Genomic DNA, 21,239 nt, shown 5'->3' with positions numbered 1-21,239 from the left:
CTGGGAAGGGTTAGTCTGTTCTCAGTCCAATGTCAACAGCGAATCACGTTCGTTCATTTCCAATGTGAGATACAGCCTGTCCCAATCACGTAGCGAGATGACAATGGACCTGGCCAATCACATCGCTACTATCCAATGTGGAGATTGGACCTGGCCAATCACATCGCTACTTTCCAATGTGGAATGGATGACGTACGTTACGCGCCAAAGCAAGCTCAAGCACAGCAAGCACAGCAACGCTCTGCAACAAACGGAAGCCATTGTTTTTTCCGCTTATTCTACTTAGAATCTAGCAGTACGATTCAATGGTAAGTAACTATTCAAATATGTGTCTCCTGCTGAAAAATGCATGTGGGGTTTATTTTAATCAATCACACGAAAGTATCCGATTGTTTTGCTACCTGTGTTACGTTACGTTAAGGCCAGTTTATCCACCATAGCTAACAATCGCTATTGCTAACTTGCTGGTCCATTTCGATTTCGCAGAGGAGATGTTGTACAAGATGCCTGCCAGGGGAATTATCATGCTAAATAGTGTGATTTATAAATAGGATAACGTCATTGTTCTAGCTTGCGTGAACTGGGCATGTGAGCTTTATTTTAATCCATCACACGAAAGTATCCGCGATTGTTTTGCTACCTGTGTTACGTTACGTTTGGCCAGTTTAGCCACCACAGCTTACAATCGCGATTGCTAACTTGCCGGTCAATTTCGTTTTGCAGAGGAGATGTTTGTGAGATTATCATGCCAAATGTGTGATTTATAAATAGGATAACGCCATTGTTCTAGCTAGCGTGAACTGGCATCATATAAGGCGGTATGCCAAGCTTTAGGCTAGCTAATATGTGTCGTTCGTGGTGGTACTTGGAATGTAAACAAACTGACGTTTACGTTACGATCAATAAATGTAATGTTTATAGGCTCAATATTAATATGAATAGAAAAAGCCATGTAAATGTAAACAAACTAACGTTACGAATACGATCTACATAATACCCTCATTATCACTATGACTAGCAAATCATATCAACTACTTCACCTTATCAGAGGTGATCAGACACCCAACATTATTGTAACTTGATTGATTTGATAATGCAGCTGTCTGTCATGCTGTGTGTGCGCGTTTGTGCTGTAGTGTCACAGTGTATTGTCCAAAGGATGCTCATTGTTTATTGTTGTCCATTTTCATATTCATATTCCCTTTAGATGAGCAACAAGCCTAAAAGCCTCAAGGGCCTGGGGGAAGGACAGTGGATGGCAAGGCTGAGGGCATTTGCCAGCTCAGGGGTTTGGCCTTCTGGAGGCAACAGACCAGCCCCTAGGCAGCGGAAGTGGTATGCCCTCTATCAGAAGGTAAAATATGGCAATACATAATGATGACTTGAAAAATATACCCTACAATAGTGCAGATACTATGAATAAAGCAAATGACTGTACTACCTACCCCAGACTAAACACAGTACTGATTGTTTCAGATTGAGAATTGCCCCATGCAGGTCCGTGGACAGTCCACTCTGTTTGGAGGGTCAGTGGCCTGTAACTGTGGCTTTCACGGTGCTAAGGTAAGGTGATCTATGTTTAAATGATGTATCGTTATGATTAATCTGGCATCTCATGTCTGCTGCAATGCTGTAGCTGTTATCTCATAACACAATGCTGTTGCTTTAGCAGCCCACCACTCAGCCTCCTGCCGCTGCCTCACAGTCTGCTGCTGTGGCCCCTGGTGCAACGGCTGCTGTGCCACCGTCACAGTCTGCTGCTGTGGTCTCGGACCCTGGTGCAACGGCTGGTGCAACGGCTGGGAGCTACAGCTATTAGACAAGATGGTTGAAGCCAACCTAATTAACATCTATATAGTCATACCTGGCCATCTCCCTTTGGTCAAGCGCACTCCTTACACTGACCTCCAGACATACCTTTATTTCTAATGTGTTGTGTAGGTTATGCTTAGTGTAGCCTTTATTTATGCCATACATTAATAATGTGTTGTGTAGGTTATGCTTAGTGTAGCCTTTATGTATGCCATACATTACTACATTATTGTTGTCTTCTAAACAGGATGCACCTGGAGGAGTTCAGCTGGCCACTGCGGGGGCTGCAGCTTCGGTGTGGTTGCCAGCAGAGATGTATAAAAACATCCCTGTCCAAGACCAGAGGTGGATTTCAAACGCCATCTTCCACTCTGGCAAACTGCGGCAAGACCTGAAGCTGTGGTACGAGCCCCCTGCCCCAGCCCTCATCTACCACCAGACACCGACACCAGACCGCTTCTTAAACCACAGGCTGATGGTGTGGATGCCCTACCACCTGTGGAAGGTGAGGGTAACCTGCCCTGAGTGTGGGAAGCAGCTGACGGGGTACGGTGTCCACAAGAGGGCTCGGAAGGTCCTGGACATCGACAGGTATTACCTGATGGTGACAGAGACACTCGGGTGCACTGTGTGTTCTGTGAACTACCTGTCCACCTCCGAGACTGTCCGGAATCAGCTGGACCTGCCGCACCAGAAAATGTTCCGGATGATCCTGACCCGCCAGTGAGTAAATGGAACTCTGCTGTCACATTCAACTGTTGTTTCGCCGGCTGCGTATGATAGCCTTTACATGACTGTAATGACCCTCCCTTTAATGCGTAACTAATTGGAGCTACATGTTCATTTCAGGTACGCCTGTGACATCCGTGTCATTCGCCTGCTGCGTGAACGGACTCTCGGGAACAGTCCAGCACGTCTGGTGAAGCAGCTGAAGGAGAACCATGGGGAGGAATGGCTGAACAGGTTGGCACACTATCTTGGGGAGTGTGCTGAGTTTGTTGGCCGGCCAAGCCTCTTCCCAGTGGTGTGCCAGGATCCCCCAGAGCCCATTGATGTGCCCACCAGTCGCTGGCTGCTGACGGTCTATGGCAGGGACATCCTCTCTCGCCTGGACCATATTAAAGCCAGCATCACATCAACGTTTGGCTCCATCTTAAAGATGGACTCAACCAAACAGGTAATAATAATACATGTGTACAGTGTAGTTAATCTATATACTCTTGCTCCTGTAGATTTCCTCAAATTTTACAGATTTTTTTAACATCGCTATTGTGAAATTCCAGATCACAAAGAAGCTGGCTGGCCATGCCAAGGGGACTGGTCTCTGGGTCACCTCCATTGGGAACGAGGTTGGCCAGATCGTGACCAGTGTGGTGACAGTGCAGGAGGGGCCAGGACTGGACAGGATGGTGGCAGGAGTGATGGAGCGGTACCGCCTTGCAGCTGTCGCACCCCCACTGCTGCTGTATGTGGACTGTAACTGCTGCATCAGTGAGGGGTCCACCACGCTGCAGAACAGGTTTGGGGAGTGGCCAGACCTCCAAATACGGCTGGACATCTGGCACTTCATGCGGAGGCTGGCTGTGTACCACCGACGCCCATCCCCTCTACCCCACCTTCATGAGCTACCTCTCTGCCTGCATTTTTGAGTGGGATGCAGGGGACCTCTCTCTGTTGCATCAGGCAAAGAGAGAGCAGCTCAGGCAGGAAGGTGTGCCAGCCATTACTGATGCTGCGGTGGATGCCAGGATCAGTAAGAGGGAGCTGAGCCAGTACTGCCGCAGGAGGACGCGCGGCGTGGAGGCCACCATCAGCCTCATTGGGCGGCTGCTGCAGCAACTGGGCGGGACCAATGGGAATGACCTGATGGGGGTGCCACTGCTGGACCAGGTGCGCATGGAGCACATCTGGCGTGTGCAGCAACGCCACGTCAGCTGCATCCAGGACCTGCCTGGTGTGCAGCTCTACACCGAGACCGGCACCATCAGGAAGGGAGGTGTGGTCCTCACCAGCTACCGCTGTGCCAGGGGGTCCACATCCCTGGAGTCCTTCCACTGCCACCTGAACAGGTTCATTCCAGGTTGGTGTCTCCCTTATGTATATAAGCAGTCACTATGCTCTTTTATGAAAGCACTCATTAGATTGGAAAGCTAGACCTTTTTAATTGACTATTAATATTTCATTGTTTTCACAGGAACCAGTGCAAATGCGCTGAATTTTCAGCTCTACCTCCTGGAAGGCCTGAACAGGTGGAACCAGGACCGGGGGGCGGCGGCGGTGACAAGCAGGCCATCGTCTCTGCTCACCTACTCCGGGGATGTGACCCAGAGCGTCAACACCAACAACATAAAGGTGTTTGGCCGGGCATATGTGCCAAACTTCAGGCCACCCTCCAAATACACCGGTATGCTAATGTAATGATATCTGTCTACCTAGTGTATATGCTTGACATCATACATGACATTAATGTTTATTAATTATGTGTGCATGCTTGTTTATCTGTTCTTTTTCATAGGAGAGCTGCTTGGTGTTGACTACCTCCTAAGTCAGACTGGGCAGCCCCTGAAGGTCAACCCTGACGCAGAGGAGACGGAGGACATGCTGGAGGATGTGGAGGGGGGTGAGGAAGTGGACGAGGGCATTGAGGAAGACCATATACCTGACCTCATGGTGCCAGGTCTCCTTGATAACCCAACACAGCCTATCTTCTCTCTGGCTGCTCCCTCCTCCGTGGCTGCTGCCTCCTCCCAGCCTGCTGCCTCCTCCCAGCCTGCTCCCTCCTCCCTGGCTGCTGTCTCCTCCCTGGCTGCTCCCTCCTCCCTGGCTGCTGCCTCCTCCATGGCTGCTGCTGCCTCCTGCATGGCCGCTCCCATCCAGCCTGCTGCCTCCTCCCTGGCTGCAGATGTGTCTGGGGTATGTTAAAGCATATTTATTTGATAATAAATAACATCACGTGTCTTTGTTTTGTCCACACTTCACTGATCTCATATTTCTGATCCCTGTTTTTTACCAGGCCGTGGATGAGTCCGGCATGCCAGGCATGGACAGGGTGGACAGGCTGGCAAAATGCCTCGTGGAGCTGCGCAACCAGCCACTACTAACACTCAGCAACCAGCAGGTTAGGAACTCTTATTGTTTTGTTTTTCTCCTCTGTTCCCTGACACATGTCCGCACTTCAATGTTTTTGTTTTCTCATGTGCTGTTCTCTCTATGTTGTCTTTCTCAGGTGGACAATATTGTCGGCCTCTGGCAGGAACTGCTTCCCTACGACCAGCAGCGGGTGGTCTTTGCCGCAAGACACCAGACCAAGCTGGCCACGGGGAGGTTCAGGAGTCCTAAGAAGAGGCAGGAGTTCACGCCGGGGGTGGAGAGCGTAAAGAGGCATGCCCTCACCACCTCTGCCCCAATTGCCCAGTGGCCAGACTGTTGCCGGCTCGTGGAGAGCATCTTCGTTAGGCTCTGTGCCATCCACCGCGGTCCCAAGAAGAAGGGGACTGGCACAGTGTCTAGGTTTGACCTCGTCCTGGAGGACTACCGCCAGATCAGGCGGCGTATTCTGGGTCCGAGGTCATGCCGAAGACCTCCATGCAGCTGGTGGACGTGAGCCACACCACCCTGGTCCAGTGGAACAGCAAGAGGGTGCAGAGGCAGGAGACTGCGGTGGTCATGCAGGGGCTGGACCTGCCCAGTCGACTGTCTGTGGCGGCTGACCCTCTCCCCACAGCCAAAACGCGGGCCGTGTCTGCACCCCCCCAATCTGGCCCGGCTCACCAGTACCACCTGCCCAGCAGCACCGTGGGCCAAGCGAGGAGAAAGACCACACACACACACACACCCGCAGTCGCCACACACACACACACCCGCAGTCGCCACACACACACCCGCAGTCGCCACACACACACCCGCAGTCGCCACACACACACACACACCCGCCACACCTGTGGCTGTGAGGCCACGTACTCCTCGGCAGCTCTTCCCTGCTCCAGCTCCAGCTCCAAGTTCATCTCCGAAGCTGATGCTGCTGGGACCAGTAGGTGCTCAGGTGCCTGTCCTGATGGCTGCCCCACAGGCCCTGAGCTACAGCCTCATGCCTCCTCCTCCTCCTCCTCCTCCTCCTGCTCCTCCAGTCCGCAAACTGACCCGCAGGGTACTACACAACACCTGTAAGCAGTGTAAGGAGTTTAGGACGGCAGAGACTGGACACAGCCAGTATAAAGGAAAGGTGTACTGCCCAAACATTGAAACTGTCCCAAAAGAACAGTGGCTGGAGGACATGAAGAAAAAAAAAAAAGTGTGATTCATATATTGTTCATATATGATATTGTAATAAAAGTTTGCTTGATAAAAAAATATATGCTTCACTGTCTCCTTTTCTCTCCTTTCCTCCTCTTTTTCTCCTTTTTTCTTCTTTTTTCTCCTTTTTCTCCCTTTTTTTTTCTTCCCCCTCCTCTTCCTTTTTTCCCCCCCCTTAACAGACTATTGTTCCCCAGCTTTGGCGCCAGCCGTGGCGCAACTGGCTGGGGCACCTGCACTGTACGCCGGCGACCCGGGTTCGATTCCCGACCCGTGGTCCTTTCCGGATCCCATCCCGACTCTCTCTCCCACTTTCCTGTCACTCTCCACTGTCCTATTCGATTAAAGGCAAAAAGTCCCCAAAAAATATCTTTAAAAAAAATAAATTAAAAAAAACTGAATATGCTAAGGGGAGGGGTAGCCAAACCACAGCCCAGGTACCAACTGTAGCCCATGGTCCATTTTTAATTGGTCCGCAGCAAATCTTCTAAAAAAACGGTGGCTTACACATGAACCTTCTTAAATAGGCATGTTAAAACAGATTACACAGTAGTATTCATGTTAAAAAATGTATTGGTTTTTTTTGTGTTTATTTTACCATTTCAATATTAGTACAGACAATGTATGAATCCGACAAACAAACAAAAATAAGTAGAAGAGGGAGGGCGGAAAGCATAGCTTATATAGAAATTAGCCCTCCCGTTAGTTATCCAGTTGCAGCATAAAGGAAAAAAGGTATATCAGTAAATAAATACACACAAATAAACAACATTCTATAAATACCTACACATGTACACATATACAGTACATTCACCCATTTCCAGGGTGAAAAGAAAAAAATAAGGACAAAAATGATTTCACACAAGTAGTGGATTAAAAAAAAAGCCCAATAACTTATTTTCATAACAAGCTTGAAATAAATCATTTTTTTACCCCTGACTTAGGAAGTTATCCCGTTTATAGTACAATGAGAGTCCAGTGTGTATGCAAGTACACAAAGAAATGATAAAGAGTATAACCGAGTTCTACACAGACATTCCAAGTGCACATAAATATGAAGCATAAAGATATCAAACTATGGATCACATGCATTAAACATCCCTGTTAGAAATACTGTATCTGCCCCCAATTTATTTTTACTTTCAAAAAGTCTGTGTTTACTCAGCCAGTCACTCTATATCTGGGCTATCCATACACTGATATTAACAGGAATAGTTAGGCCACTTAGTAGGAATGCCACAAGTGATTGAGCGCCCAATATTCATTAAAAACAAGCTCTCAGGAGATGGCCTTACTGCATAACAAACCAATAACAATATAGACTTTGTGATTTTCTATTCACATTTGACGATTACAGAGGACAGACTTTATTTTCCCTAATGCTACATTGAGAATAACAAATCTGTGTTGAAATAGTCAGGAAGAGAGCTAGTGGATGTTAGAATGAAATTACATCACTTGTACTTAATTATTGTATAAATGAATCATGCAAATAACCTTTTTTTTTTTTTAAATGACATTAAGAATGTGGCAGCCAACAACGACCACTCAGAACAATGAATGCTCAAGTTCATTTCAGAGCCTTAAAGAAGCTGCTATATCAGAACAAAACAAATTCATACCAGCAGTAATGACCCATATAGCGGTTTGACAGATATGCCCTTATGAAAGGTGCGACTTCTAATATATATATAATATGTCAGTGTGACATCCAGGGGGTTCATTTGAGACAGAAGAAAAGGTTTATATTCAAGGATTGTGAGGTATATTCAAAAGAAGCTCCTTTGTATTAAAGTCTTCCCCGAGCTTTCATAAAAGCAGTCATCCCTGGAAGGAGTGTGTTGATTCCACCAGCAACTGTATGATGTCTGTACCTCCTGTTTTCCGGAGTGTGACTTGGAGAAGAAGGGTTTTGATGCAAAAGGCAGGTTTCAGGAGAGGGGCCAGCGGACTTCCCCCTCATTCTAACTCGTCCCTTTAACCAAACACCTACAGAGTGCCAGAGAATGTGATCCACTGGAACGCATCAACATTACATTATCAAAAGATACCTTTAAGTAACATTTAGTTTTTAAAGTGGTAGTTTGTAAAAGAATATCTAGGGATTAAAGGTTTCAACAACATGAATAGTACTCGTACTGCATCGATAGGTCTGCCATACTGTATAATGTCTATCTGTGTAAATCAATCAAAGAAACATCCTGTAGAGCAGGGGTGCCCAACCAGTCGATCGCGGTCTACCATTCGATCGCGGGCTGAGTTCCAGTCGATCGCGAGAAAATGTTGTGTGTAGGCTATCCTCCTACTGTTGTGTAAATTAGGCCTACATTAAAACTTCCAACTTAAAACATCTTAAATAGGCACAATGAACTGTTGATCGCGTGAAGCAGTGTGTAGATTTGTACAGCTATAGTAAGGTAGATCAGGCATAATCAAAGAAAAAGTCTCACGCGCTTCTTTCTATCTGCGCGCATGGTATGGTTGCTAGGTTGTAACTAAGGACTCGGAAGGGTGCGAGAAGCTTGACTAGAGCGAGTGGATACTACCATGGCGGCAGAAGCTAAAACATCTAAAACTTATCATTTTCATTCAGAGTGGGAGGAGGATTATTTTTTCGTGTATTCGAATGCCAAGTCCGTCTGTCTTATCTGCAATGCAAATGTGGCTTTACCAAAGAAAGGGAATTTGGAGCGGTATTTCAAGACGGTCCACAAGAGCTACGATACAAACTTCCCAGCTAAATCACCACGGCACGCCCGAAAAGTCAAGGAATTGAAAAGTCAGCTAGCAGCACAACAGTCCATTTTTACCAGGCCCAATATCACGAGTAAGGCTGCAACCATAGCTTCTTATCGTGTCTGTCGTGTTCTTGCAAAAGGAAAGAAATCTTTCAAAGATGGTGAGATTGTGAAAGAAGCGTTCATGGAAGCTGCAGATGCGTTTTTTGCCGATTAAAAAAATCGAAAGGAGATTGTGTCTGCTATTCAGGATGTGCAGCTATCAAGAAATTCTGTTACACGGCGATGCGAGGGAATGGCGGAGGATGTTGAACAGCAATTGAGGAATGAAGTTGACACATGTGAGTGTTTTTCTCTGCAATTCGATGAATCCACCGATGCTGTGGATGTGGCTCAGCTTTGTGTGTTCATTAGAATGGTTTTCGACAATATGAGTGTAAAAGAAGAGCTGCTGACCACTTTGTCTTTGAGAGGGCACACAAGAGGCACAGATATTTTTTTCAGGTTTTTATGGAATTCGTTCGTAAGAGCAAGTTGCCCCTCTTCAAACTCGTCTTCATTACAACCGATGGGGCTCCAGCAATGATTGGACGTACTGCTGGGTTCATTGGATTGTGCAAACAGTCTGAATCTTTCCTGGATTTCCTGAATTACCAGTGTATAATTCACCAGCAAGGGTTGTGCGGGAAGATTTTAAATATGAAAGAGGTGATGGATGTGCCCAACAAGATTGCCTGTTCCGTTCGGGCCAGGAGTCTGCAGAGGCGATTATTCCGTGCGCAACTGGAGGAGACCGGGGCAGAACACACAGATCTGCTGCTGCACACAGACGTAAGGTGGCTCAGCAGAGGTACATTTCTGGAACGGTTTTCTGAATTGTTGCCCGCAATTAAAGACTTTCTGAAACGTTCAAACCATGCTGAGTATGCACAGCTAGAAGACAGTCAGTGGCTCTTGGATTTAGCCTTTCTTACTGATCTGACTGACAAGCTCAATAACTTGAATCTAGAGCTGCAGGGTATGAACAAACGCATCATCAACATGATCAGCTCCATGAACACCTTTAAAAGTAAGTTACAGCTGCTGTCAAGCAGGTAGCAACAGTGAGATCTGCGAAACTTTCCACACATGGACACAGAACTTAAGCGTCAGGGCAAAGACTGTGCGGAGCTTGAGAGTGCACGTTATGATGATCAAGTGCAAAGCATCTTGTCAGAATTTGACAGGCGATTTACTGACTTTGCATCCATTGAGCCTGTTGTCAGTTCTCAGTTTTCCATTTGGGGAAAATATAGATGTGGATTGTATAACGTCCAAAGTGGCATCACTCTTCAACCTGGATAGCGGTGCTTTTGAGAATGAGATCCTCACACTAAATAATGACATTGAGCTCAAATCAAGAGACCTGACACAAATGTCCAATTCTGGAATCTAATGCAGAAAGAGAAGTACCCCAACCTCAGACAAACTGCAAAGAATTTGACTGCACTTTTTGGATCAAAATATTTGTGTGAGTCTGCCTTTTCACATATGAAAATCTTTAAGTCAAAATACAGATCCACCATGACTGATGACCACCTTGCGGCCTGCTTACGGCTGGAGAGACTAGCTTCCTCCTCTCAGTGCCAGAAGTCCCACTACCTACCTACCTACCTACATACATACACACATACATACACACACACATATACATACACATATATATATATATATATATATACACATATACACATATATATATAATATATATATATTTATTTTTTTATAAAGCCAGTATTTCATCACAGTTGCAGATACAGATTAGGCTACACTGATATTATAACAATTATAATGTTCTGTAGAATAAATGATTTAAGAGGGCAGTCTAGCAGCAGTAGAGCAAAACTAATATATTTTTTAAAGTTTTTTAAGTTGACTTAATAAAAGTATGTCATTTGATTCATCACTTTATTGAATTTAGGAATTTTGTTAAAGGATTTAACATTTTTTAAGGGTGTTGACCTCTTTCTATATTCAAAAACCTTGAACAGAAGCTGTAAAAAGAGAAACAAAAGAGATTTATATTTAAGTGCAGTTTCCTGCTTCCAAAATGTGAGAATTTGATTGTTAGTAGTGATTTATGACTGGAGTGAATGATTTTGGACTGTTGGACAATAGATCGATCGATTGATTGAATTGGCAAATAATTTATAAAGACTCATCATTCGTTTGCAGCCTCTATTCTTACCTGGTCGAAAGCAGGATAGATGTAGTCGGCAAACTGGATCTCAGCGATGGCTGTGGCACCAGCAACAGCAGCGCCGATACCAAATCCCACAATGCCCTGCTCACAGAGGGGAGTGTTGAAGACTCGGTCCTTACCTGGGGAGACAGCAGCAACGAGGAGGAGAAAAATAGTGAGAAGATTAAGTGCTTGTAGTGGAAGTCGGCCTCTGGCTGCAGAGCGAGGAAGCTAACTGATGTATCTGAGAGAGACAAGTTCACGCTGAGTGTAAATGTGTGGCAGCCACTACACAGGAGATAACTACTTACCACAACTGTAAAGTGTCCCTACGACTCTTTTTACAATAAATGAGTCCTTTTTTAATTACTTGAATAAAAGAAGTACTGACTGTCCGTTCATCCTCTGTCTGAAACCAGAGCCTAGTCTTCTCCGATTGGTTACTTGGCTGGCTCTGTTGTGATTGGTCAACCTCTTAGAAATGTGTTGGAAATGTCCTACCCCTTAGCCTATCACATATAGGCCCGATTCCCGACCCACTCCCACAGCGTGACAGAGTAAAATCGGTCTGTAGTCACACTCACAGCTGAATGAGTCTCCCTTCCAGGTGGAGGGGGTAAACACAGTAACAAGCTTTGGGAACACTCCGGAACGTTTCGTAACAACGGTTTCAAATCAGCATCTCTTGGACAAACAATAAAAAAATAACAAAAATAAATCTCCAAAAATCTTTAACGGCGTTTATGTTTTGTAAACCTCCTTTTGTTTTAAAATGATGATAAGCTTCTTCGTTTTTGCAACGATCCCTGTAAATATAGAAAATGTTTTCTAACAAATTTCAGTTTTCTAGACAAAACACGGGTATATGATCCTAAGATTAAAAAAAACCAAGGAAACCATCACGTTGTTCACATCGTTATGACGATGTTAAATGTCTATCTTGTTTTGCAGTTTATCAGTAAATGTTTGCAGAACTGTTTGTAAAAAGCGTGTTTCATGACGGACACACAGTGTTGAGTCGGTCAGGTAGCGCAGGAGGGGAAGTCAGGTGCAATGCAGACTCGCTGTTGGAGGCTTTGATAACCCACTCCCCCTCGCTTCCCCTCCACATTTGTTGGATTGGAACAGCGCATTAGTTGGCACTTTTAGTATATTGTGTAGGGGTGGGGTGTAGGGGATTAGGCCATTATGTGTTGGAGCGCTAGCCAATACAAGCGAGAGTGTTACATACTCTCTCGATTTAAGCCTTTGCAGTACATTGACATGCACATAAACCTATATAACACACTATAGGAAAAGGAAAACCCCAAAGAGCATTATAGGGCCCCTTAAATCTCTTTCAAAGTCTGAAACCAGAGCTGATCCTTTGTGGAACAATTTAAATTCTAACAAAGACGTTTCAATTGAGTCTATTGTGTTTCCATCTAATTTGAGTGAAGTGTTTTGAGGAGGATTAGCGAGGTAAAATTACAGTTCTAATCCATAATAATTGTCCAAAATTCCTGTTGAATCTTTTGTTATACATCCTCTTCTATTTCCTGTTCCCTGACAACTGGAAAGGGGTGAAAGTTAAGCGTGTCTTCTCAGTTTTCTTGGTAAAGAATGCTGATAGGAACCACTCAGGACAAAGCCAGATGTGAGTGAGTGTCAGAGGGTTTTTAGGGCTTAAGGAATAACAGGTTTTCTTGATAAGAGGGCAAGGTCCGGGGCACACACTTGAGATTGCAGAACGCTCTCTTAACATGCCATGCGGGCCTGAAATAAACGAAGTGATGATCTGATGACTCCTCAGCTGTACACCATCGAGTAAAGACTGGAAAAAAAAGTTAGATACAAATTCCACTCTCCACCCTCTAATCTGAAAATGAGCCGCAAGATTAGGACTTTTGGGTACAGCGTGTTATTTTTTGCTGTCATCTATCTTTGTGTATTTGCCAAAGCAGTCTTTTTCTGTTTTCCTGGGAAAACTCCTTCTGCCCTCGTGCGCCCTGCCATGTGCTCGCAGAGTTCAGTTAGCAACCGCAGCACCACTAACACTTCGAGGAAAGAACAATTAAGCAATCGAAATGTTGGGCCTTGCCACTCAGACTGAAGAAAATCTCAAATATGCAGCCAGCTTTGTGCGAAAGTGACAGTACGTAACGTGTGTGTGTGTGTGTGGTTTTGTGTTTCATTAAAGCAGTCCACAGCAAGTGTATTAATGACAAAAGCTAAGGCTGTTAACATTAACAACTATTCTCAAAACCTTAATTAATCATACTACCAAGTTTGACCCCAATTTTGCTCCTGTAATTCCACAGGGGATTTGTACATGTGTAATTACATGGCAAACACAGATGACACTATGGCTGAGGAGATGTTCCCCCGTGTGTTGGACTGAAAGTACAGTCTTAAAAAGCTTCCAGATGGAACTTTAGATCAAATTTATTGGTGAACATGCATCATAAGCTGTTGTTCCATGAAAGCCTGACAAGTGTGCAATACCACTATTTCAAAACCACAACTTTGATGATGTTTCATTCCGGAAGAAGCCATGTCTGTCAACAATCAGAATACATTATTTATCCTGGGGTGAAGTTATGTTCTTGACAGTTTCACCATTTTGGAATAAAATAAATAAGTATGTCTATAAATATAAGGAGTTGAAGTCAAAATATGCAATAAAGGTCATTTTAGCTGCCGGGACACAGCGTCATAGGGACAGGTACAAACACCCTCGCGGTGAAGCTTGGGGCAATCACTGTTGACCCAAACAGTCCGGAAGCCATTGATTGAAACGGTGCAGACATGTTTCCGTGAAGCACATTAAACTACACTCCAGATAGACCTTCTGACTCCTGGCTGACGGCCTTTCTTCAGTTAGTAACCTTTTGTTGGCCATGATGTGAGAGAGACGACATCGCTTTCATCTACTTTTTCTCCACAAGTCTGGATCCTACTCTCCTCTGTCTCCAGATTTCTGTGGGGATAGCTGGAGTTCCGACCAACTTGCCATGTTAGCTAGCTTCATGGTGGGAACAAGGCAGCCATGCAATTGCTTCGCCTGTCAGTACAAAAAGAAAAGGCGAAAACAACGAGACAATAGCCAAGTTAACCACTGTCATCGCTAAATGGATCGCCATGGGGTTGTAATTTGGGAGAAATATTACTTAACAGTCGAGCCGTTTACATTCAGCTTGTAGCAGATGCTACCCTTGTTAAGCGTTTCTTATTCTGCTTTCTACTTGATGTGAAATTACTGCCAATAACTAAAGGAAACTCTTATTTCTCCTACCAGTTTGGCATACATTTCTTGATTCCAAAACCACTTGTTTAACCTTTCCCCGAAATACAACTTTATACTATTATTTTACTGGTGTGATTTATCACGGTTGGGATTTTGATCGACTCGATTGACACCACTCCAAATGCATCATTGAGTTGTGCCTTTCACAGAAGTCTAGAATGTATTTTTAAATAGACGACATGTTTGGGTAACTTTTATAGTCTGGCACCAACGCCTGCTTTCAGAGAAAAACGGCTACACACACACACACACACACATCAGGGAGAGGGACAATGGGGTCAATGTGTTGTTTTCAGGGAAACAGCCCTCAGTGGTATCCAGCGACGCGGAGAGCTGAATGCATCTGCCTCGTAAAAAGCCATTCATATAGTGTCCGCCCTGCATTAACCCCTCCTCTGTATAATGGCAGTGGGGGGCAGAGGTGCACGGCGTCCCTTTCAGCCGTGAGAGGGATAAAAACAGCTTTGCGCTGGCCACTGTACACAAGGATGAGATGGAAAATAATGATCCCTCTCCGAAAGGTCGACACTTCTGACGTCAATGAAAACAAAAAGGCAAAGCCGGCTACTGTGGGGAGGATTCAACACTAATGAAAAAAAATCCCATACAAGATGAGCTCAAAACAAGAACCCATTGACATGTAACTATTAAACCTCTTCTGTACCATAATACACATATTTTTTCTACAGGATCTGATTAAGCTGAGGACACATATGGCTGCTTAATGCTTTCTGGACAGGGAAAAAAGCCAGATTGCTTTATTGTTACCAGATTTACAGAACAAAAAAACACATTTTTATTGAAATGTTATAGATGTGTCAATGCATCGAGGGGAAATTGCTTACAACCACGAACGTTTCTTCTGCTCAACATCACTACTGGACCTGCACATTTTATTGCCGTCCATATACAGATTTATGTTATTGTCCAACTGTCATCTACAGAGTCAAAGAGGAACTGCCGGTTGATACTGAATGGAAAAGTCCTCAGTGGCTAATACTGGGAAGACGCATAAATAACTGATGTAATGAGATGCAGATGCAGCGCTCGATGTGCGTTCAAACTTCACAAGCTAGTGGCAGCGGGAGCTAAATCCCAATGAGCCTTTTCACGGAAGGCTTTCTGACATGTTACAGTTGGAATAGCATAGGGGTTAATAATTAAATGAGTGATGGATTCCTTTTAGCAGCTAGTTTTGAGCTTAAGTTTCCTGGTATTGTGCATGCTGGCTCACTGGGACACTAAAATAGAAAGGATTGTTAAGGTTCAGGAAAAGTACAGCTTAAATCAATTCCATTTATGACTTTTTAAGACTTTAAAAATGCCACTCAGAATAAAATGCAAGACCTTTTATATGCATAATTTAAATCTTGAGTCCTTTTCAAGACTTTAGAAATATTGACTGAAGACAATACCATTTCTGTACACATTTCCCTACCTCTTAAGACTTTTTAGTGATCCAGACTTTTCCCACTATAACAAAGTCAAAATGTCTGCTGTGGAAAAGGCCTATCAGTGAAATTACCGCTAACATATCATTGGCATCTCTACACTGCAATTTCTTGCTACTTGTCAGCTAGCACGTGCCAGCTCCTTACCATCTGTAATGAGCCAATAACTGCCACGACTGCTACCCGCTGGAAAAAACTCATCAATAGAGAAGAGCGCAGCATCAGCTGGATATAATTCCGAGCTGACTCCCTCTTAGAAGAATCCAATCACACACACATTTGAAGCAGAATAAAAGAAACCCTCAACAAGATAATCTCTCAGAAGAAAAGACATAAAGGCCTACAGGGCTGTCAGGTGTCATTTATGGCATGGACAATGGCTCCTCTACGTGTCGCAGTAAGACGAGCCTGTTTTGACCAATGAATAGAGTGGTGCAGGAATGAGTCATAGACTCGGTAATGAGTTAGCATTTTAGCGCTCCTAGGCTCCCTCGTCTTAAAGTCAATTACTTTTTTGCAGTGATGTAACTAGGTACATTTACTCAAGTACTGTACTTCAGTAACATTTTGAGATACTTGTACTTTAATTGAGTATTTCCATTTGATGCTACTTTGTATTTCTACTCCACTACAAGTCAGAGGTAATGGTGGAGTTTGACTCCACTACATTTATTTAATACCTTTAGATACTTTGGATTAATGATGTGGAATACAAATCAACCCTTAAATCAGACTTTAATTCCACCTGGAGTAAATTCACAATCTACCCTGCAGTATACAGTCATTCAAACTAGCTGCACCTTTACCAGCTTTGAGAACACTTTAATGATCAATAATTATAAAACATATCGGATATATTATTCTGAAATGGACCAATCTTTATGACGAGTACTTTTACTGTTGGTACTTTAAAGTATATTTTGATGCTGATACTTTTTTGCATTTTGATAACAGGACTTTTACTTCTGAGTAATCCTACACTCTGGTACTTCTACTTTTATAATAAATATTATTAAATACTTCTCCCACCTCTGCTTTTTTGAGTGATTTTTCAGTTAGATTTCAAAATTAAGGTTTGTAATTAATAAAAGCTTAAGAGAAATTCTAGTTTTGTAATGTCCCACTGGCGAGTGTCTGAAGCTTTTATGCAACACATATTTGAACACAGCACGCATCATAAACGTGTGTTTTCTAAAGATCCAATAGCCCACATTATTCCAAAATGAGAAGTCCCATTTATTTCAGTAGAGGGAGCCCTTGCCATGCTTACTTCTGGGTTGCTGCTCCATGAGGACCAAAAACCTCTCACCCCCTGAACAGTTTCTTCCCCTCCACTACCAGCCTCATTAACAAGGCCCTGGACCCCCACTGACACTCATCCACCTCATAGAGTCTATGAATTTCATTTATGCACACAATGTAAACAATATCTTGTTTTTCATCCTAATACTGTCAGTACTGCACATCCCTCTGAACATTGTGAATGCACATATTTTATTCACTTTTTTTTTCTTCTCATTTCTATGGGTATACACATTTCAACCATATTCTATTAAATATTGCTATATTTTTTAATGTTATCATAGTTTTCTTAAAGTAGTTTTTTATCATGGTTCCAATTTTAGTTTTATGGTTATGTATATGTATACACCATAACACCAAGTCAAAATCCTCCTATGTCTTAATCTACTTAACTTTCTTTTGAAAAAGATGTCATTGCTACACCACTCTATTGGTCTACACGTGTTAATTATTATGACATTAAGTGGCTCGTCTACATCATGTGATCATTTGCATTGGTGCTCTTCCTGCTATGAGGTGTCATACTGTCCACCTGGTGTTCCTGTAGCTTTACTATCAAACTTAATGAATGTAAAGTGTAGTAATGGAAATGTAATAAACCGTTGAGCAACAGAATAGAAGAAAAGAGTGTATTCCAAACACACTCACAGCGGTTGTATCGACGTCCTATATCAGCTTACTGGTTCAAGGTTGTAAGGCTACTCCACTGCGAAGGACAAACGAGAGCAAACGGATCCTTCTGGTCCTCTGGGTGAACACTGAACACTCGTGTGACCTTCCCGGAGAGGATTCTGCACAGTGCTCTGCTGCCTTCTAGTGACAAAACCATGTGGAGCAGGCGGAAGAACAGGTGGCTGACGGGGCAGTTTTATTAAGCAAAATTAGTAGTAGAGCGTTCTGAATGGGGTTGCTGTGGCTTATAGGGGAAATGGGCGACAAAACAGGGTCGGTGGATTGATCCCCAGCCCCTGTAAAACATTGCAGTGTTGCCAAGATACTGAACCACAAATTGAGTGCAATGAATGGTGGGAATAGAAAGGGAATGAAAAAACTCACCATATTTATCTCTCAGACCCACTGTGCATCGGAATACTCCACCAAAGGCAACATCTTCCCCGAAGATGACTGCAGGCAATCAAAAGACACAGTCAGTGATCAAATGACACAAGCACCATTTACCCTTTAAGAGGGTAAAATAACATCAATCATCACTTTTTATACAAAGAAACATCTTCTAAATATCGCAACTTTAACTGGAGATCCTGACTTTAAGTTAACCATTGTTTTCCGATTTGGGATTTTGTTTGTTTGATTTTTTTTTTTCAACACGCTTAAACTGGTTATACACCTTGTTTTTTCCCCAATACATTACTTAAATTACAATACCATGATCATCATTTAAATGGGTTTTTAATAACTTTTTCGGGTCATTTCAACAAAGGTATTAAAGTCTTTTTAAAGAAATGAACTCTTTACCTCCAGAAATGCACAGGTCAAAGCATCCCATGGATTCTTTTTTTGACTAAATATGGGTTTTTTTTTGTTTATTTGATATTTTTTACTTAATTCTCTCAACTTGTGTGTGTGTGTGTGTGTGTGTGTGTGTGTGTGTGTGTGTGTGTGTGTGTGTGTGTGTGTGTGTGTGTGTGTGTGTGTGTGCGCACACGCACATGGCCCCACAGTCTGAAGGCCTTTAATTTGGATTGGCAGACATTTACCTGCTCAAATTATGAGTAGTCTACTTGAGATTTCTACCCGTTTCTTAAAATGACAGCACCCCACAACTGGCAACATAAAATTCCATTATGAAAAAATGATATGGTAAGACAAACTTTTGTGTAGTTGGTAAATATCTGTTGAAAGACAGTAAAACACAAACAAAGAACATTTCTAATCTATGTTCCTGGACACACATTCTTCCAATTGTGACATAGATCAGATAGCTTTTGCACCATCTCATTTTGTGTGTAATGTTTTGTGGATCTTAATGTAGGCAAACATTTTGCACGTCTTGATACAAGGACATTTATTTAAAAGCATGTCCGTTCTTTCAAAAATGTATGATAAAAGAGGAAATATAGGTACACTTTTGATTTAATATCATGTGGTGACAGCTTTTTCCTTTCCTGTGTAAGCACCCTACCTGCCGTAGGATCATTGGCAAGAGTGTTGTCCAAAGCACTTGTAACAGACTGGAACAAGTTCATCTTCTGGGTGGGACCTAGAAATGGTGTACAATATTAAGAAAACATTATTTTTTAAGGACATGACAACTGCACATATTCTTCACTGGCATTGCATATGGATCTGACACACAGTACTTTGTTAGAAACATTTTTAAGTGATCATACCGGTTATTGCAGGAAAGAAAATACTTTAAGGAAACTTGTCAAACTGCCTTCAATCAATTACACATGTGGTTTTTTTTAAGGAAAAGGAACCGCTGATACTCAGTAAAGGGCGGTTTTTCTGGATCCAGTAAAAATGCACTTGTTTGGGTGCCAATATCCTGGTTAAATGTAACTATGATAGACAACAGGTTCATTCTCTAAAAAGGGACTGACTATAAGAGTTTATAGAGGACAGCACCCTCCTGTGTGACACGATCACATCTACACGTGTGTGGTACTAGTACTAGATACATCATAAAGTGCTTTCTGTAATAAAATGCTATCCTTGTTGAACAACTTGTTTGGTAATACATTCTTCACATGTGTAGCCAGGTGAAGAGATGACTGTTTTCACATTCAACTGTTTAAGGAAGTCTCTCTGTGCACTACAAATGAAATATCCCTTGACACGTTTAGAACAAGATCAAATCCAGTCTAACATGCAATTTACACGAGATTGATTTGGAAACCTGAAACAAGATATAAACAGCATAGTCATTTTAAAAGAAGTCTTGAGGACACATTTTAAACTTCAAACTGAAAGCGTTCAAATTGTATCGGCAGTAAGGTAAACTCATGACAACTGAATAGATATAATCCACCTTATATCTTAAACACAGGACGTTTCCATATATGTTGCTTAATCACTTGTCATTTTAGCAGCTTAACTGGAAAATTCCCAAAGTATCACTTGTTAATGAAGCTAACGTTAGCCGCCGACTAGCCCGCCTCACCATACTGTGTCTGTTCGGGGTCAGGCTGGAAGGTAAAGTGCGCTGCATGTCTTCGTTGGCTTTTTGTGCGAGAGTTGGAGCTGGGAGACAATTTCACCAGAGTGGCTCCAAATGAACACTGAGACCCGGTGCCAATGGCGGTGATGGAAAGTTTGGAATTTGCCCCTCGGATGAAGAACCGTGCAGCTGCCGCCATGACTGTTGTTGATACTGAACAGGAAGGGCACGAGAAATTAACCAAGTGGGATGATCGTCTATTAAAGCGAGACATTTACTAAGGGGAGGGGACCGTCCTATAGCCTGGTATCAGGCCGAAATCCCGCCCATTTTTTAATTAAAAGAGTTCCAAATTTAGCTTTGATACTGAAGGTTTCATTTTTCTATGTTTGATTTGTAGTTTTCTTTTATGTTTGTTTTTAAATCAGGATCATAAGTTAACGAACGAGGAAAGAAGGGGTTCTCTGTGGTACCCAGAAATAGTGGCAGAGTTAGACCTCTGGTTTATTTTTCTCCATCCCAGCCTCCACGACCCATAACAGGTTTCTGATTGGCCCAAAAGGAGGGCGGTGTGCTTGGTAGCGATTTTGCAAATTTAGATACGGTAAATGCGCACAAATAGTGTCTAAAGTCATGTCATTATCAAACTGCAGCGGTTTCACTCTTGAATTTAACCTGGGGAGTTTCTGCATCAACCAGATACTTACATACTATATATTCTCTATGTTTGCGAAAGTGCTGAATCCCTTTGATCAGTAAAACCAATCAAACCGGTCCTCGTTTGAATCCGGATGCGCATATATTTACTCTGTTACGGTATTGGTGCTTAGAGCAGCCAAAAGGGACGAATAAATGGGTGAATTTTAGCAATATTTGGGTTACAACGATTCACTACACTATTTTATAAACACACAGCATAATAAATTGTATTGCAACACGTACACATTAATCATTTGTACTATCATAAATTAATTTCTTAAATCCTGGGGAGATTACATCTGAGTGCATGTCATTT

The 21,239-nt window shown here is 43.1% G+C and overlaps 3 protein-coding genes across 5 annotated transcripts in view; 2 read left to right on the top strand and 1 right to left on the bottom strand.

Annotated features, from left to right (window-relative positions):
- Nucleotides 1-20,485, bottom strand: part of bckdhb (branched chain keto acid dehydrogenase E1 subunit beta) — a 74,707-nt gene extending 54,222 nt beyond the window's left edge. Inside the window, exons 1-4 of the mRNA XM_063879764.1 lie at nt 20,228-20,485; nt 19,247-19,324; nt 18,160-18,228; nt 11,071-11,204 (exon numbers count right to left, since the gene is read on the bottom strand). Coding sequence (XP_063735834.1) covers nt 11,071-11,204; nt 18,160-18,228; nt 19,247-19,324; nt 20,228-20,423 — 477 coding nt within the window. The 5' untranslated portion in view covers nt 20,424-20,485. The remainder of the gene's footprint in view (nt 1-11,070; nt 11,205-18,159; nt 18,229-19,246; nt 19,325-20,227) is intronic.
- On the top strand, nt 43-3,461 carry LOC134862462 (uncharacterized). Of its 3 annotated transcripts, XM_063880413.1 has the most exons (6): nt 43-308; nt 1,208-1,354; nt 1,477-1,563; nt 2,060-2,535; nt 2,662-2,989; nt 3,096-3,461. In XM_063880413.1, the coding sequence occupies exons 1-6, from the start codon at nt 306-308 to the stop codon at nt 3,459-3,461; spliced, it is 1,407 nt and encodes a 468-aa protein (XP_063736483.1). In that variant the 5' UTR covers nt 43-305. The 3 variants fall into 3 exon arrangements, with proteins under 3 accessions (XP_063736483.1, XP_063736484.1, XP_063736485.1); XM_063880414.1 differs by lacking the exon at nt 43-308 and having other exon boundaries at nt 1,293-1,354; nt 1,670-2,535; XM_063880415.1 differs by lacking the exon at nt 43-308 and having other exon boundaries at nt 1,307-1,354; nt 1,673-2,535.
- Nucleotides 3,436-6,096, top strand: LOC134862463 (uncharacterized). The gene is made up of 5 exons (XM_063880416.1): nt 3,436-3,892; nt 4,007-4,216; nt 4,328-4,725; nt 4,826-4,930; nt 5,039-6,096. Exons 1-5 carry the CDS (start codon nt 3,679-3,681, stop codon nt 5,414-5,416), a joined length of 1,305 nt encoding a protein of 434 aa, XP_063736486.1. The 5' UTR covers nt 3,436-3,678; the 3' UTR covers nt 5,417-6,096.
- Nucleotides 20,486-21,239: the final 754 nt, after the last annotated feature.

Source organism: Eleginops maclovinus, chromosome 3 (assembly GCF_036324505.1).
Source record: "Eleginops maclovinus isolate JMC-PN-2008 ecotype Puerto Natales chromosome 3, JC_Emac_rtc_rv5, whole genome shotgun sequence".
In the NCBI taxonomy this organism is placed as follows: domain Eukaryota; kingdom Metazoa; phylum Chordata; class Actinopteri; order Perciformes; family Eleginopidae; genus Eleginops; species Eleginops maclovinus.
Note: the sequence above shows the minus strand (reverse complement) of the source record. Positions and strands in the feature narration are given on the sequence as shown.

What these genes read in the sequence shown, in the direction of transcription:
- LOC134862462 (XM_063880413.1), top strand. An exon ending in GGTATGCCCTCTATCAGAAG is followed by an intron (nt 1,355 to 1,476) that starts GTAAAATATGGC and finishes TGATTGTTTCAG; the next exon opens with ATTGAGAATTGCCCCATGCA. An exon ending in GTGGCTTTCACGGTGCTAAG is followed by an intron (nt 1,564 to 2,059) that starts GTAAGGTGATCT and finishes TCTTCTAAACAG; the next exon opens with GATGCACCTGGAGGAGTTCA.
- LOC134862463 (XM_063880416.1), top strand. Translation starts at nt 3,679, where the DNA reads ATGGGGGTGCCACTGCTGGACCAGGTGCGCATGGAGCACATCTGGCGT. An exon ending in GCCACCCTCCAAATACACCG is followed by an intron (nt 4,217 to 4,327) that starts GTATGCTAATGT and finishes TCTTTTTCATAG; the next exon opens with GAGAGCTGCTTGGTGTTGAC. An exon ending in TAACACTCAGCAACCAGCAG is followed by an intron (nt 4,931 to 5,038) that starts GTTAGGAACTCT and finishes TGTCTTTCTCAG; the next exon opens with GTGGACAATATTGTCGGCCT.